General features: G+C 39.1%; 3 protein-coding genes across 4 annotated transcripts in view; 2 read left to right on the forward strand and 1 right to left on the reverse strand.

The window, feature by feature from the left end:
- LOC108555135 (uncharacterized) overlaps nucleotides 1–11440 on the forward strand; it is a 23619-nt gene extending 12179 nt beyond the window's left edge. For both annotated transcript variants that reach the window (XM_017910664.1, XM_017910665.1), the window contains exon 2: nucleotides 7310–11440. In XM_017910664.1, the coding sequence (XP_017766153.1) occupies nucleotides 7310–10447 (3138 nt within the window). In that variant the 3' untranslated portion in view covers nucleotides 10448–11440. The remainder of the gene's footprint in view (nucleotides 1–7309) is intronic.
- The window catches only part of Naa15-16 (N-alpha-acetyltransferase 15/16), a 60617-nt gene extending 46167 nt beyond the window's left edge, over nucleotides 1–14450 (reverse strand). The window contains exons 1-8 of the mRNA XM_017910666.1: nucleotides 14299–14450; nucleotides 13680–14027; nucleotides 13170–13304; nucleotides 12859–13003; nucleotides 12511–12768; nucleotides 12106–12416; nucleotides 11735–12016; nucleotides 11450–11663 (exon numbers count right to left, since the gene is read on the reverse strand). Of these exons, the coding sequence (XP_017766155.1) occupies nucleotides 11450–11663; nucleotides 11735–12016; nucleotides 12106–12416; nucleotides 12511–12768; nucleotides 12859–13003; nucleotides 13170–13304; nucleotides 13680–14027; nucleotides 14299–14355 (1750 nt within the window). The 5' untranslated portion in view covers nucleotides 14356–14450. The remainder of the gene's footprint in view (nucleotides 1–11449; nucleotides 11664–11734; nucleotides 12017–12105; nucleotides 12417–12510; nucleotides 12769–12858; nucleotides 13004–13169; nucleotides 13305–13679; nucleotides 14028–14298) is intronic.
- A 776-nt stretch (nucleotides 14451–15226) lies between these two features.
- Nucleotides 15227–17332, forward strand: Polr3C (RNA polymerase III subunit C). Its single transcript, XM_017910627.1, has 8 exons — nucleotides 15227–15373; nucleotides 15470–15588; nucleotides 15694–15824; nucleotides 15931–16174; nucleotides 16238–16446; nucleotides 16537–16690; nucleotides 16763–17123; nucleotides 17198–17332. The coding sequence occupies exons 1-8, from the start codon at nucleotides 15227–15229 to the stop codon at nucleotides 17330–17332; spliced, it is 1500 nt and encodes a 499-aa protein (XP_017766116.1).
- The last annotated feature ends 351 nt before the right edge of the window (nucleotides 17333–17683 follow it).

Raw genomic sequence — 17683 nt, forward strand, 5'->3', positions numbered from 1 at the left:
TATGCATTCCTTTTTAAATATTCGCTTACTTGGGTAAATAATATAATCGGCAATACCTCGATTTTTAATAGGTGATTGTATTAATGATGCTACGTATATGAATGTGTGGTATGGGTTTGGTATCGAATCGCACTCAGGTCTTATTGCTTGTTTACGCTGATACTTAATATTCACTAGCTGGTTTACATTTATACATATTAAATGGGATATTTATATACTCCGAATGTTTAATGACGACAACAGTGTCGCCACTCTCGTGTAGTCATAGTAACCTTATCAGAATACGATATTTTTGTAAGAGGAACTATGAAATTTATGTATCCATGACGTGAATAAATTTGGAATCTGGTCATAGGAAATGCAAATTTCTCGAATCCTATATTATCATGGGACCTAATTAACAATGACATCGAGTCGAATAATACCGCGTTTATATTTCAAAATTTTTCTTTTTTGGGGTAGATTTTAGAAATACAATAATGACTACGTAGAGATAGAAACAAATCTGCTCTACTAATCAAAAATTTTTAAATAAATATCGAGAGGCCTGCCAATTTGAAATTTAGAAAAAAAGAAATAAGGATTCTAGAACCTTTCCCTTAACCTTTACAGTAAGGCAGACATTCGCGGTGTAGCGTTATCTCACGGTCGAAAGCAATATGGCGCAAGAGAATTTATCGCCATGATGGCAGTGACGTAGTCGTCACGCTTTCGTTGAATAATATACGAGATTTGTCAGAAAAATAATATCAATGTCCTATTAAGAATCTGTGTAGGTTGGCGTAACAAAGGTCAATTAGATAAAACTGACCGTCATCATACATAAGCCTCTAGTGGTTGTTGACCGAAGTCAACGATCATAGCCGAGTAAGATCCAAATTATTATGAAATCTCAAAAAATCAAAAATCAAAAAGAATAATAACAGTAACTTCTCGTAATTTGCAGGTTACATACAAACCCGCCTGCATGCACCATGTGAGGTTCATAAGAAGATAATTCGCGAGACTTAAATCTCTCGATCTCCCCACCCCGAACCTTCTCAAGCACTCTGACCTTGAACACACGTTGACATTTCGGTCAATAACAAAAAATATATCGTTTCTGATTGCACTAACGAATGCGTGACTATCTCGACACAATTAGTTCGCATTCCGCGTGAATCATCTAAACTCCGCGCAGTATCGCGCATTTTTCAAAAATTATTTCATATTTATGTGTCTACGCCATTTTGTTCTACCATCGTATCATCATTTCGTCACCTACTAATCTGCTCGTAACAATTGCTCATTCTTATTTCTTGAATTGAAACGAGAAACTCATCGCTAGTAACTTTTTGTCCCCATGAGCGAAGAGCCTAGGGAATTGAGGTTCTAGGAAGTTACCTATATCTAATCGCCCACTCTTATATGTACACAGATATACATGGACCGCTATCGTCATGCTAGACACTGAATTGCAGTCGAGATTTAGCTACAACCGAGTAGGCGACCTTTTTAGAACCGTTCTAAAGGAAATCACTGGGACCTAGAGCCTAGCTAATGGCAGGACTAGAAAATCAGGCTTCGAGGAACGATATTACGGCAGGTCTAGTTGTAACGGCCCCTGCCAAGGGGGATCGCTCTTTCTTACATCATGTCGCGAAAAATCGGTAAACCACGTTGCGGAACGGGCAAAACCACGTTCGTCAGTGTTGCAATAACCTCGTCCGATCTGTCTGCCCTTCGTGCGCGCGAAAGTACAGAAATGGAGCAGTTCGTGAAGGACTTTCGATCCGTGACTACCAGGATGGAATTTAAGTCACCTTTACTTGCAATCTTTCTGCGGCAAAATTAAAATCTCATATCTGAGCAGTTATGCTAATCGTTCGCTTGAAATTTCGGGATCTAGCCTGACCTGTTTCTAGGCTCTGGACGAAACAGAGGGAGCTGGATCTCTGTCAGTGACACGCTTGATCTACGACTTGCTGGCATGCCCAGGAGAATCCAAATGTTCTACACTGTTGTTTTGAAATATCCTGTTCTTCGTTGAGACTGAGATCCGTAACTCCGTGACAAATTGGGTGGTATTAAACCGTCACAATTTGTGGAAACTGGGGACCACTTGAAATTCGGTGTATCAAGATGCTTTGTCTTCATTCGCGAGTCGAATGAAGCACGTATTGTAAATTTCACGTATCAGGCTCTATTCGGAATCTTACTTCGGAATCTAGGGAATTATTAATATCTAGAATCTATCCGCTGGTCAGTTTCTCACGTTCATGGAAAGTTAGTCCAGAATTTGATTAAGCAATCGTATCTGCTCAAATCGAACCATTTCGTTCGTTACATAACTGTACCAGATCGTTGTGCAATGTTATCATTCCTCGATAGATAAGTTCAGACCACCTAACCGACCCAACAAAGGACATCTTCTCGCCTCCAGAAATATCCTAAGAGTTATTACCCTGACTAGTCGAGAGTAATCGAAGAAGCCATCTATTCTCTGAACAGATGCATCATAGAGTCCTCATCTATGAGCAGAGACATGTCCTCAAGTTCGATCTCGTAATTCGGCTTTGGTCATTTAAATCTCTTATCGAGTAAAAAGGCTGACAATGCGTGGGGCACGAAAGTGAAAGCCTCTGTTTCGAAATCGTTTTTCGTTCGCCAACCATGGCCAGGCAATTCGTGCTACCTGCAGCCCCGATCGAGGCGAACGATCGTCGAGCAAGACGATATCGCGATCGCGTGAACCGTGCGAATCTCAGTAGACAACGACTTCCTCCTTTCCAGCTGGACGTGTCGCTTGCAAATGGCTCCACCTTTACAAACGAACGTCCTTGAACGAACCAGTGCACCGGGAAAGGTGATGAAAACCGGCCAGTCACGTGTACCATGTCGGTGCGAGCGGTTGCTAGTCAGTTTCGTACTGTTGTCGCGCGTTCCGCTGATTCTTTGCTGGATCTTCGCCCTGGCTAGGTCTCTGTGAACCTGGAAGACGTGTCTGAGTGATCGATAGAGAGATCGAAGTATCTTTACTCGGTCGTTCGATAGTTCAACAAGGCTCTTTCCGTTGGTAACTTCAGTAGAAGCATTGATCTATGCTCTGTTTAGGCCTGTGTGAATTGAAGGAACTCGTCAAGGGCTTGACAGAGGATTTGAAAGACTTTCACTCGAGATAGAATATCTGATAGAACCTGTTCGATAATTCGGGAGGATATTTTTGCTCGGTGTCCTCTCCCGAAGGATCATCTGATCCATCTATATCCTGCCTGAAGCTTTGGGAACCTGGAAGATCCTAAGTGCTTGATAGAAGAATCGAAAGACCTGCACTCGGTACAGAGTACCTTTTGTGAGTGACTTCTCTTGGAGAATCCTTTGATCTATCTACGTTCTAGGTCTTTATGGACCTGGAACATGTGTCCAAGTGCCTCAGAGAGCGTCAAAGAACCTTTATTCAATCAAGAATATCACCAACACGTTTCGCAGTATAAGAAAATTCCTTTGTCAACGTCTACATACCCATGAATTCCTCGGTATATAATATCACTGACATGTCTGATAATTTACAAAGGCACTTCTGTCCAGAATATTCATCTGATCAATCCACGACCTGTTTAGACTCCTAGTCCAAGTCAAGTGCTTAATCGAAAGACCTGTATACAACGTCGAATACCACTAAAACGTATTTGACAGTGTAAGATCTCTTTATCTTCTCTCGTCATTGTCTTCTCTCGCAGAATCGTGAGACGGATGCTAAGAGCCAGCAGTGTCTACCTCAGTGTCTCTCCGCGAGTGGTTTGAAAGTGTCTTTGAAGGAAAAGCGATGCGATCGAGTCTGTAGAGACGTGATTGACCTTCGAGAGACGCGTTCTCGAGCGGAGAGTCCTCGTTGCGGAAGCGGGTCTCGCGGTCGCCGAGGAAAGCGAACAGCTGACGCTAGAACGGTCGGCTAATGCTTTTCGAATTGACGAGAGCGTGCATCCGTGCCGGACAGCCGATTATTCTCAAAGTCGCCACTTCCGAGGTGGAGAAAGCAAAGTACACGAGGTGTCCAGCTGAGCGAAGACGCGTTACGCGAGCAATCTTCGGCACGCGGATTAGATTAGGCGTTATCGGAACGGACGCGAGTGTCTCTCTGGAAGAGGATGATCTGTGACGGTAACAGAGGTGAAACGAATCGACGGGTCACGATGGAATTTCTCGATTCCGTCACGTTTTCGTTCCGTTTCGATTAAAAGGCCGGGCGCGGAGAGAAATCGCTGCCACTCGCGGTAAAATATCGTCGCGAAACGCTCGCGAACGAGCGAGTCGTGTGTGCGCGCGCGAACGTCAACCTGAGGCACTGAAAACCGGCGTTCCCCTCGGAAGAAGCGCATTATTGCATGTGGCAACTCGATTACAGGCCATTCGACGACGTCCTGCTGAGCGATTATCGTGCAGAATCGCGGCCGCTCCGGAACCTAGGAGAAAGGTACTCTTTTTATTCACCGCAACGTGTTATCACAGTGTTTGATAGTTTAAAAAGACGTTTCCGATAGGAGGTTCTAGAGGCGAACCGTAGAATCACGAGAGATTATGGTGTTCTCGGTGTTTTTGTAATGGTCAAACATTTTTTAACAAGTGATAGTATTTTTTTTAATAGTTAAGCATTCTTCGACAATTTTAAACGTTTTTTTTTTAATTAAATAATATTCTTTGTTATTACAAATCACTTTTTCATTGGTTCCCGATATTCTCCTATAATTAATGACTTTTTTTTTTAGAGATTTTGGATACATTTTTAAGGTCCACCATCTTTCTAATAGTATCGCGTGTATTATCATAATCAGCTACGTTTCTAACCGTCCGTAGTGTTTGTTAAGTTATTTTCTACGAATAGTTTAAACAATTTTGTGTACTTTTCCAAGTTATTTTTAAACCACGAGTGTTCCCCAAAGTTTTTCTATACCTTTTGAAAATTGGACTGTTTTCATACAGTCCCAACATAGCACATATCTCTTCCAAAACATAACTCACAAATGAATTTTTAATATAAAATATCGCCTCATATACTAGAACCAGAGTCTAAATGCGTGTCCCAAAGTTCACGCAAGATTTGAATTTCGCGCCATTTGCGCGGTAAAGTGATATCAACGAAGAAGAAAAGACTGCGTGACAGCTGACAGTTTAAGGTTATTAAAAATGAAGCGCTACGCAAAAGAACAATGTGTCTTCGTTGTTGAGAAATATTTACAATTTCTAATTAAAAACCTGTGTTTTCTATCGAAATTACTTCCTGCGTGAATTTTGGGACATCCGATATAACATTGCAACGTCGAATAGCTACCAAAACTCGAAGACCTTCCCGACCTTCACCTCTACAACTCTCCCTTAACCTACCTAACCTAAACCATCTGTTCCTCATTCACTAATCCTCCCATTCCACCATATTCCCATTAACGGAACAGCCATAAACAGCTAATTACCGCCATTTCTATTCCCTCGTCTAATAAGAAACGAGCACTGAAACCTCATTATCCTTCCCACCGACGATAAATCACAAAGCTCGATTAACTCGGTACAAACATCCTTCGAGTTCCCTTCGCCTTGGACGAGCTGAAAAGCCTACGCGGAGATAAAGGCAGTAAATTTAGATAGTTGTCGGAAACATGGCGCGGCAACGTTACTTCCGCGACTCCGGCCGAGGCCCAATGTCCATCGCGCACCAGCCCCGCGCAGGAACGCGAGGGCCCGAGTCTGTTACTCGGCTGCAAGTCATTACGCGCGCTGGGTACTCCAGTGACCCGTGAACGTTTGTCGACCGTTCACCAACTGCTCGCAAGGGAAAGGCGTGGCCCCCTCCGGTCCCGCATTCCCGTATTACCGCAACTCGCGTCAATGGGTCTGGCGAATTCGCGAAATCCGCGCTCACGGTTTCGACGTTCCCCGATAGAAATCCTTGTTAAATTTCGCGAATTCCATTCCGCTGATTTTATCGCGTTTCCCTGGAAAAAGTAACCGCGATCGAAAGCACGCGCGTGGCCTCTGCTGGAGAGCGAAGGAAATAACATGGGTTCTTCGGTGGAGACCTCTGTCGAGATATCGGGGTATCGCTTTGACAATATTTTCCAGTCCGGTAAATGGCGACACTCGCGGTTCTCGTAAAAATTCTCTTGGTAAATTCTGAGGCGGGAAAATGTCGATATTGTGTCTAGTTTTGAAAACACGGATTCTCCGGTGGAGACCTCTGTCGAGATATCGGACAACTTTGCTAATATTTTCGAATCTGACCGTATCATATGAAAATTCTATCAATGGATGCTAAAACGAGGAAGTATTTCAGCTTCGACGAATTGCAGAGAACGTAATAGAAATTTGAAAGTTGGCGCATACTTTATCGACCAAGAGTATGTAACCACTATGTGTTTCACTGAGTTAACAAATTTTCGAAAGAATTGGACAACAATTTTGTTATTTAAGAAATATTTTAGTCGAACTACTGTAGGCATAAGGAAATGTGTTATTTCGATATAGATGCTAGTGAGAAAGCGATTCTAAACTTTCAGCTGGTAGTCTTCCCTGGAGCTCGCCGTTCAGACTGAAGGGATCACGTGTTTCAATATCAGTTTCTAATAACATAAATTACTATTTCCATGCAATAGTTGAGAAAATGTTACCGTTTCAATGGGGAAAGCAAAGTTACTCCCGTGGAACGGAAACACCTCCGCAGAATAAACTTGTACTTTCCTTGCGTCAGATGGCAGTCACCTCGCGACTCGAACAGTATCGTGAAAATTATCAAAATGACCGTAAATAACAATTTATCTATCTTTGTACTAAAAACTTCTAAAAAATAATTTAAAATAATTTCCCTAATTTAAAATTTGTAACTCCAAATTGTCATCTTCTACGGTATACTAAAAAGACTAGGCGCAATCGCTTATTTCAACTCTACTCTCATTAAAGCTACTGAAATAATTATAGTGATTAGTTTCGGACTATTATCTGTCACTAAAAATAAACAGCTGCGTTTGGCAAAATTAATGGTGACTTTTGTCGAAACAGAAATATAATTACATATACTATAACATAACGGTAACACGATACGTGTAATAAATTATAATAACAATAATTAAAATATTTATCGAGATACTATCCATGTATGCTATACTTTACAGATCAGTAGTTCCAGTGTTAAGTAATTAACACCGTCGCGTTAATTTTGTATTCTGTATTTCAAAATAAAACTCAAAGGTATTACGAAAGGACCAAAAGGATAGGGTACTATAAGATATAAAGACTCATAGTATTGAACGAAAGGTAGAGAATTATTTAATTCTCATTTCAGATGATGCAAAAAAGCGTACGGAAGCTCCTTCTAGTAGCAGCGCTGATAGCCTGCCTATCAATCGTGGCATCATCATCGAAGAGGGAAAGGCGGCACGTCGGCGTGGAAGAGGCCAGTCATCGAGCAGACAGAACGCACACGTCGGTCAACCGCAGTTCCAAGTCATCGACCAGAGACAACGAGATAACTACGGAAGCCGGAAGGAAAGTGTCGCACAAACTGATTGGAGGCCACTTGCGAGCGAACGCGAAGCAAGAAACATTCTGGGACGATGGGATTCTCGTATCGTCAGCTGGAAACGGCAGAGAGACCAAGACTAATCGCAAAGACGAGGATGACGAGAAGAAAACGCTCTCGCAACAAGTGAAAGAAGGAAAGTACGGCCTGATCCAGAACGAGATCTACGAGAAGAAACCCAAACGACCAGGCATAATCAGTTACCTAGGCAACCCGGAGGTACCAAAGGACACTATCGAGAATTTAGGAGGCCTCGACGAGGACGAGATCTGGTTAGCCGAGAACCACGTTCTAGTACTGAGAGGCGGGAAATTTCCTGGCCACGAGACGACGCAAGGTAGCGGCGACAGCTCGCAGACCTGGCCACCCATCGACGATTACAAGGCCCCCAGGAGACAGGTCAAGATACCGGCCAAGCCAAAGATACCGCCGCCCTTTCCGGTACAACTCACGGAGGGGGGCCCGATACAGATCATCGGGCCGAATGGCACCAAAGACATCGGCAATGGGACCGTGGACTACAGGAAGGACCCGTTATTTACCAAGGGGCTACTATCGGAGGACGGTCCACTCTACGCAGTTATAGCCAACGGGAGCATCATGATGTCCGACGCGAAGAACTCTAAGAACGTATCTACCGAGGAAGACAATTCGAACGTGAAAGATAAGGACGAGAAATCTAATCCTACACCGCCAGCCAGTTTGCCACCTTTCTATCACGCGATACCACCTGGAGCTGTCTTTGTCCCGCCACCGAGCAACCAATCGGACTACGACGAGGAGGATCAGTCTATTTATTATCCACCCCCGTACAGTTTCCAGTATCAGCAAGACAACGCGACAGCAGTGCCACCAGGTCCACTGGTGCCGGGGATCATCCTCCCACCCCCGCCAGACTTCTTCTCTGCTCTTGAAGACAAGAAGACTATGACGAAGAAGTATACCAAGCGACCAGAGACCACTTCCGTGTCAAGACCCAGGCCCACCTACTTGCCACCTAGGAAACTCACTACGAAGCAACAGAAGAACACCACGATGGTGCCAATCACGAAACCCAGATCAAACGTATCGGGAGTCACCAAGGTATACGGTAGAATAATGCACAGAAACCTGACAGAGACCACTACCAGGCCTAACACAAAGGCAATTCCGTATATCGAGATTACGACAGCCTCGCCGGACAAGACGACCACGCTTGATAACCCAGAATTCTATAATATTCCCCTGGTGGGGAACCAAGTAGTCAGTCAAGATAATTCACAGGAGAAGAATCAAGCTTGGTCAGGCATAGTAACTAGTAAAACGATTCCTATAGTGGCCTACTATGCCACCTCGACGCAGTCCACCTTGGAGAGGCCAGTGGAAGTGACGCCGGCCTCGATAAAGAGTATCGTTACTACCAGCAACCCGGAACGATCACCCAGTCAGGCCTCTTATTACTTCTACGAGGAATCCAACGAACCCTATCGCACCACTCCAAGTCAGATTTATTATAAAACTACCACGGAGGCACCTTTATACGAAACCGTGACACAGCCACGGAACGAAGGGAAGAAAAAGCAGTATTACAGCGTGGAGACTGTTCCATCGCGAGAAACGTCGAAGGACTACAGTATTAAGTTCATCGGTTCACCGGTGAAAAATTCTGGACCTATCCGCTACAGCGACTCGACGGTCACGCAAAGTTCAACGAGGTATGAGAGCGGATCGACGAGGACTCAAGGTCAACGTATGTTACCCGATCACGCACCTCTTTACTATCAGACCATATCAGCCCGACCAGCCGTCCCGGTGCAGGCCTACTACACCACCTCAAAGCCGCAGAACTACTACAGGCAAGAGGCGAAACCGAAGCCGATTTATCAGTACAGCTTCGAAGCCGCGGATTATTCGAAGCGTGGAGAACAGAGACAACGGTACGAGGAAAGACAGCAAGCAAACGCGTTCAACGAGTACGAAGAGGTCAAGATTAATGGCAACTATAACGGACACCGATACGATTACGAGAACGAGTCGGTACCCCAAAAGAGGGTGAAACCCCAAGTGTACAAGACTCAGCAACCGATTTATCCGTCAACCACAGACTCGGTGATAAGTACCACCCCGAATCCTCAACTCTACTATACTCAGCAGGATGAGAAGTTCCTCGACGACGTAACGAAAGAGTATTTCACGATCTTCGGTAAGAAGTTGCCGCATAAGGGTATACCCAGTACTACTCCCATATACTCCAAGTTGAACAGCGTCACTGAGAGGCCTGATTACGATAACGTGGACACCTACGTGGAAGATTTCGATACTCCTGAACCGCCCGTGTACAAGACACCTAACGTTAAGGTGCACTATGGGGATCAATCTCAGAGACCATATTCCCTCAAGGATGACATTCTCGTCAACTACAGACAGCCTCTTCCACCCATCAATCCGGACAGTGAGTTCATTGCGGTTGCTGACCCCAACCAGCAACGACCCAGCTATAGAATACCCAACAGGGACGAACAACCTCTGGCACCGATCCGTGCCTACCCGCCGCAACCACTGGTGAACCCAAGAAACGGATCCCCCACGAACTACGTACCAGTTGTGGAGTCTCCGGAAGAACTGGACGAGTATCCGCAGCTACCTATATCGTTAGAGGACGATATCAAAGTGAACTATCGCGACCCACGACCTACCATAAATCCTGACGCCGAATTCATAGATCCCATTCCCGTACAGGAGAATCAACCGGAAAAGCCAAAGGCCTATTTCGCGTACCGATTGCCGGGCGATGGCGGCCATTTTTACTTCCTAACGCCGCAGGCAATCACGCAGAGACCAGAACAAAATGCCGGTCACCTCTACTCGAAGTCGAGGGGAACTAGACTGCTGAGACGTCGACGGAGACCTGGCAACGTGTGATACGTGTACGCGCAGAGGCAGCCGCGCAATGCCATACTATAATCATCGAGGACGCACGATGGAAACGCGTGTCATATGTCGCGATAGTCAACGACGAAACGTTGTGTACCATTACTAGGATATTTATTGTACGTGTAAATATATATACGTGTATCTTGTATGCGTAATGTACGATTAAGGTAGATCATTATCGTTTGCGATATATAAAATGCTTAATTTATGCGACCTAACCATCATTCACTTCCTCCCCCCCGCTTTAGATTGATACAGATGAGATGTGTGTGTAACGTCGCTCGCGTGCGACGATAGGTATGCGCGGGTCTTTTAAGAGACCACGTGTACTCGCGCGTTGTCTGTGATTAACGATAGTAAACGCGTACCGTGTACATATAGTTATGATTGACGATATATATGTTCTATTGTAGAACGCTGAATGCATTTTCATAACCCGAAATATGTTATACACGACATGCATGGAATAAATATTGTTTACAAAAACGAAGCCTCCCTCATTGTGAGCAAAGTATCGATAAAACCATGATATTAGTATGAAGATTGGGGCAATCTCATAGACAGTATTTCCAATTCTATTACGATATTGATATTCGTTAAGCTATTCCTTGTACGATGCTCTGAGAGTTTTCAATCGTTCAAAAGATTTATTGTAAATATATATGTAATGAATCTGAGTGACGTTGCCTAATGGATGACATTAGTTAGGGTTCAACTAGATTGTAAAAAATCTTTTTAGATAATACGCGACTTTTGATGTAGTGGTAAACGATCTTTAAGAAATCGATTGTTTAAAGTTAAAAATAAAATGAATATTTAAAACAAGAAGATTCGAGATTGAACTCTGTCAGTCTTCCGCTAAAAGCCATGATAGAAATAAATCACACGAGCACTATTTTCAATCGTTGTTCGCGAACACAGGTATTAAATATAAACGGCTATAAAACATCTAGCTACTTAATAAAAATAAATGATGCAAGGAACACTTACCGGTGTCGATTTCCTGCGCCTGCGTTGGATCGGGTAATGGTTCGTCGTGCAGTCGCAAATATACCTCCATTGCACACTTCGCTGCTTTAAAATAAAATGGATGAGCTCGTAGCACATCTTCTAACCTTAGAAGACTCACGTAAGACCTCAAGGTCATCTTTCTCATACAGTAGGTATGAAAGTCGAATTGATCCTCTATGATTTCAGAAAAGTGCTATAATTGATAGAATTCGTTTAAGAGTGGGTAATTATAAATTACTTGCAAATATATGTATTGAAACTTACCCTATCAACTTCGTGACATTTCTTTAATGCCTCTCCATACTTTCCAAGACGTTTATAAGCATTGGCTGCTTCTGTCTGAATCCACATACACTGCATTTCGTTTAAATTTTCCATAGCTAAAACTCCTTCCCTAGTAAACCTGCCACACGTTTCTTCCGCCTCCTTGATGAGGTTTGCACGCAACATATACTTGGCACATTTGGAATTAATATATCGGTCTGCTGTGTCTAATCCTTGTGCTTCATCCAACCATTTATAAGCCTCTTGAACATTGCCAGCATGCTAATAATGGCAAAATATATATAAATTAAAGCACGTTACAACTGATAACACTATTAAAAAAATATGTCCTAATCATATACAGAATTTACCTTATAAATGCGACCTTTGGTAACAAAAAGTTCTATAAGTGTAGGAGTATGTTCTATGGCAGCATCAATTTCATCTAGTGCTTTTTCTGTAAGTCCGAGATGATCATAATGTTGTGCTAAATAATAGTAAGTCCATAACAGTGCCGAAGCTGGCTCTCGCGGATTATCTTTTTCTTGATCACTAAAATGCCCATGAGCTTTTAATGCTTCCTTGTACTCCAAAACCAAAGACTGTATAATATCAACCTTTTGTTGATTAACATATAGAGACCGAAGATTTACAAACAGAGGTGGTACACCTTTATGAAGACCTACAACACAAATAGAATATAATTACGATAATAGGATAAATTGAAATAAATTGTGATAAAAATGCTTTCAAATGAACAAAACCATAAATCATACCTCGTCGTAAGTACCGGTCTACTAATGCTTTAAATTCGTCCCCCATAGCATAATTTAACTGTAAGCGACGCGGTGCTAACGCCCGGGGAAACAATTCTTCGTATCTTTGGAGCATAGCTAATGTTTCTTCTGGTTTAGCATGTCTTTCAGCCTCAGCTAGCCTAGCATAATAAGTTGTATTTTCAGGATTTATATTTAAAAGTTCCTTATAAACCTGTGCTGCTTCTGCATATTGTTGTAATTGTAATCTTAATTTACCTAAACAAATAAAATATGAAATTACTTTTTAAAAAATCGTAATGAAACTAGTATTTTTTACAATTAAATTATAGAAAATATGTAACTTACCATATGTTTCTTTTACAGTAACTTTATCAGAAATTTTATCACTATATTTGTCGAGATGTTTCAATGCTTGTTCGCATTCTCCTGATTCTTGGATAACCATGTTTTGATACAATAGCAACTCACTATGCTCATAATCACAACAAATCTATACATTTCAAAAATATCCCTACATTATATACTATCACAGCGACATTTAGTTACAATTTCTATTATAATAATTTGAAAGGAACTGAATCTATATACTGTATTATTTAAAATAAGATGTTCCTTTTTTTATACAATGGAAAATTATATGATATTAAAATACATACCATTGGTGAATTTCGAAATGTGTCTAAAATTTTAAGTGCTGTTTCATAATCTTTTAATAAGTGATATGAGATAGCAAAACCAATCCATGAAACACGTTGTGTAGGACGTAACATAAATAACTGATATCTTGTGTCCTAAAAATGGTATAAACATAAATATTAATATAAAGGATTACATTCATAGCAGTATGTGTATATAAAATTATTACTTGTTTGAAACTGAATTTATATTACTTTAAATATATGTATCCTGATATTCACACATTATTTCATTAATTTCATTTAGATGTTATATAACTTTTCTATCAAAATTCATTAATATCTTATTCATGAATAATCAGTGGCGATATATACATATCACATTATTTATATATATAACAAATTGCATAATATTACATTACATTAGGTAAAGATTAGATTAATAATGCAAATTGACATCAGATAAACACAAGAATATAACTAATTATACATAGATAATGAACAGGAATTAGAGTCTTTATATCAATTTACCTTATAACCCTCCAGATCCCTCATTTGAATTTGAAGCATCGATAAGTCCCTAAGAATTTGAATGTTATCCTTATCCCATTTAAGGGCATTTCTATAACACTTAATAGCTTCATCATATTTCTTATCCGAGCGTTGTAGAAGTCCATAAACGTGCCAACATACATGAGATTGTAAATCATTCCTAAGACCTCTCCGGACATGATCGTATGCTTCTTCCTTGCGACCTAAGCAGTTCAGAGTGAGACCTTTCATTGCCAAGGTCTCTCCATGTTCACTAAATTTAGGGTTTGATAAAATTTGCTTTGCAAACTTTATCCCATTTTTATACTGTTTGTGTTCGTAACACCTCTGCAAGAAACATAAATACGTTTCATAGGATAAAACGTTTTCATGATTTCAATACTATGTACTTGAATAAACTGGCATTATAAAGTATTGTAAAAGACAAACAAGAAATCACGTTTTCATTCATAAGATCAATAAAATTTTTATGATTTGTCATTGCCAGTGAATTTTTTGCAATTTTTCGAAGAGTGCTTCATCATTAGAGCATGATGAATACTCCTATTAGCCGAAGAGTGGGGTCCAAAACAGAGTATTTTGATTACATGTTACTCACCAGAATTCGTTTAAACAAGGCATTTTCTTTGGGTGGCAAGGGATTGCTGGAGGGCATTTTTGTATAAACACAAAAATATAAGGCCTTTTCCACCCGGTAAACTTAATTTTCACCACAAAACCTCGTGGCCACAAACGAAGAAGTCGATCTTCGATCACGTGATCATCTGCGACAATGCTGTTCCGCCGGAAGTTCTAAATCCACGGTACCGCTCACTTTAATATATCTTATGACTTTTATAAATTAATAAACAATAATAATACGTTCTTCACGTATACTGGCGTTTATATTTCGTCCTCTACGCTGCGTTCGATGATTTTACCTTTTCCGGAATTGCATGAAATATATATTTGTAAGTAATGATAGCTAATGCTATTCAAGGAGCGTTCCTATGAAATGATAAAGATTATGCAATTGAGACATTGTTTACATTATATGTAATAGAAAATAATAAATATGTAATAAATATAAGTATGTTTCCTAACTCATTTCATGCGAGTTTTAACAACACATAATTTTATAAACATATACATATTCAATCGTCACCAATGTCAAGCACTATTTTCAAATTGTTCACACTATGATTGGTCTGCTTTTAGAAACAAACCATATATTCTGTATGTCCACATGGACTTTGTAGGATTAGGTTTAACAATGTTTCAAATAAATGCAGTGTTTGAAAATATGAATTATAAAATTATAAAAAATCATTAATTTATACATAAATGAACTTTTAATAAATTCATAGAAACAGTAATCTTAATGTGATATAGGTATAATATTAAATTGTATACCATCGTTAATGTTTCATAAGAGGTTATGTAAACAATACCACAAAATATTTAGAAAAAAATTCTTAATTAATCAAATATATTTCATATTTTATGTTTGAAAAGTAATTTATTAAAATTTGTATGCATCAAATAATATGTCATTAATGTGTAGAAAATTATGCTCTTCTATTTTATGTGAGCATTTTGGAAATATTGTGCAACGTGTGGGAGAAGATTTATTTATGCATGGTGCCAAGCCATTGGGTTTGATTCGTTTTACAACAAAACTTCCTGTAGCCAAGGTATAACTTTATGTATTTTAACTTATTGTTCCTATTCTTTATTTAACTACATTTATCCTTTATAGATATGTTATAAATATTTAATGTTGCTTTTAGATTAAAGAAGCATTATGCGTTTTAATAAAATATGGTTTTGTTACGTATCAGGAAGCAGAAAAAAAAATGGAATATTCATTAGATTATAAGAAAGTTTTAATTATTCTTCGTTATCCAAGGTGATACATTGTTTATGTATGATAAATTTTACTACTTTTCCTTTATCAATAATATTAAGAAATAAAAATGAGATTATTACAGATTAGATATTTTACTTTTATTAGGTATATGTTCTTTGTAAAAACAGTTTGTGGAGATGAATGTGAAATGATGTTAGAAGAAGTACTAAAGCATGGATGTATGACAGCTTCTGAAGTAATAGTGAAAGTGTATAAGAGAATTGAACAGTCATCTTGTATGTAAATTTATATTTTAAAGGTTTACCTTAAAAATAATTATATTATGTTACAATGATTTGAAAGGAAATTTTTTTTAAATTAATTATTTTCTCATACTTTTAGCTGAAGAACAACCAACAGTTTCAGTTTTAAAAGAGAAATTTGAACTTCTCGTTAAGAATCAATTTTTAATGCGTAGTTTACCTTCAGATTCAATTGAAGAGAAAACAAACGAAAAACCTGATTTTAGATTACCAGATTTGAATTTAGCTGCTATTACTAAAAAAATAGAAGGAAATAATAGTGATCCTGGAGATATCAAAATTTATTGGAAAGTTAATTTTGATCGTTTTACTCAGGATTTAAGGTAAAGTTTATAGTATGTGCAATGATCATAAGACATATAAGGAATTTACAATATAATCTATAGGGATCAAATTATTGTATCAGCTATGAACAGAAGACTTGACGAAAATGCTGGAGAATTGATAAGGCAGTTATTATTCCTTATGTTTTTACGGACAGCATCATGGGCAGACACATCCAATCCAATACCTCTTACAGAAATAAAAGATGCAGTTAGAAAAACAAATTTTCCATTACTTACACAACACCTTGATCAATATTTACGTCTCATTGGTATGGGCAATAGGTGTACATAAAAGGTTTTGTAAATTATTTCAGTGTTGTAAAAGTGTTGCATAATACTTAATTAGTATATAATTTTAGAGGAAGATACTAGTCAATTCTTAAAACGTGTCGGCGATTCAGGAGGTGGTCAATACAGCGTTAATATGAAAGAAGCATTTAATCAATTAGCATGGGCAACTTTAGAAAATATCGTAATGGAACGGTTTGGTTCGAAAGCAGCTAGAATCTTTAGGTACAATATAAATTTCTGTTCTCTATTGTGTTTAATATCAAGTAAGTCGATTATATCCATTATATTGTACAGGTTAGTACGTGAGAGAAAGTACATTGAACAGGAACAAATTCAGCAATTAGCAATGATTCCAGCAAAAGAAGCTAAACACTTGACATATACTCTATTACAAGAAAACTATTTACAAATGCAGGAAATAAAAAAGACTGGAGTATCAGCTACACCGATAAAAACATTTTTCTTATTTCATATTGATTTAAATTTTGTCGTACGTATGGAGATTGAACACTGTTATCATGCACTGTACAATACTATGCAAAGACGAGAATATGAAATAAGCAGTAATAAGCGAATGATCGATAAACAATTGCGAATGCAAACTCTTACGAGTAATTTAAAAGAACATGGTGCTACCGAAGAGCAATTAGCAGAGGTGCATATAGTACTGGTTATTATATTGTTTGTAATTGTACAACAACAAAATAATTACATCCAAATTATTTACAGATTGCAGAATTAATGACACCATCTGAGAAACAGCAATTGGAGAAAGTTCAAAATACAATAAAGAAATTAGGTATTACTGAATTGCAGATCGACGAAACTCTATTCCTACTGTCAATGTATTTGCATTATCATTAAATAAAGGCATATTTTTCTTAAATATGTCACATTGTTATATATTTTTGTAACAACACTACCCATTTTTACTATGTCCAAATATGCAATTAATGCATGAATTCACGAAAGAAGAAATACATAAAATTTAATTCATTTATATAGTTATTTATTTATGTATAATAATGGTTACGCTTGTAAAATACAAACAACAAAGAATACCTAACTTTCAAATTATTGTAATAAATATAATCATATATCTATGTTTATAATAGTGCTGCTCTCTATGTGATACAGTGCATTTGATGTCACTATCTGTCAGGGAAAATGATCTTGGAGTACACACCTTTAAATGTTCTACCGTTGACAAACACT

Source organism: Eufriesea mexicana, unplaced genomic scaffold (assembly GCF_001483705.2).
Source record: "Eufriesea mexicana isolate 0111107269 unplaced genomic scaffold, ASM148370v2 scaffold76, whole genome shotgun sequence".
NCBI classification, from domain to species: domain Eukaryota; kingdom Metazoa; phylum Arthropoda; class Insecta; order Hymenoptera; family Apidae; genus Eufriesea; species Eufriesea mexicana.

Bases quoted from the DNA above. Each gene is read 5' to 3' on its own strand.
- Polr3C (XM_017910627.1), top strand. From the start codon at position 15,227: ATGTCATTAATGTGTAGAAAATTATGCTCTTCTATTTTATGTGAGCAT. The intron at 15,825-15,930 runs GTATGTAAATTT...TCATACTTTTAG, and splicing joins GAGAATTGAACAGTCATCTT to CTGAAGAACAACCAACAGTT. The intron at 16,175-16,237 runs GTAAAGTTTATA...TATAATCTATAG, and splicing joins CGTTTTACTCAGGATTTAAG to GGATCAAATTATTGTATCAG.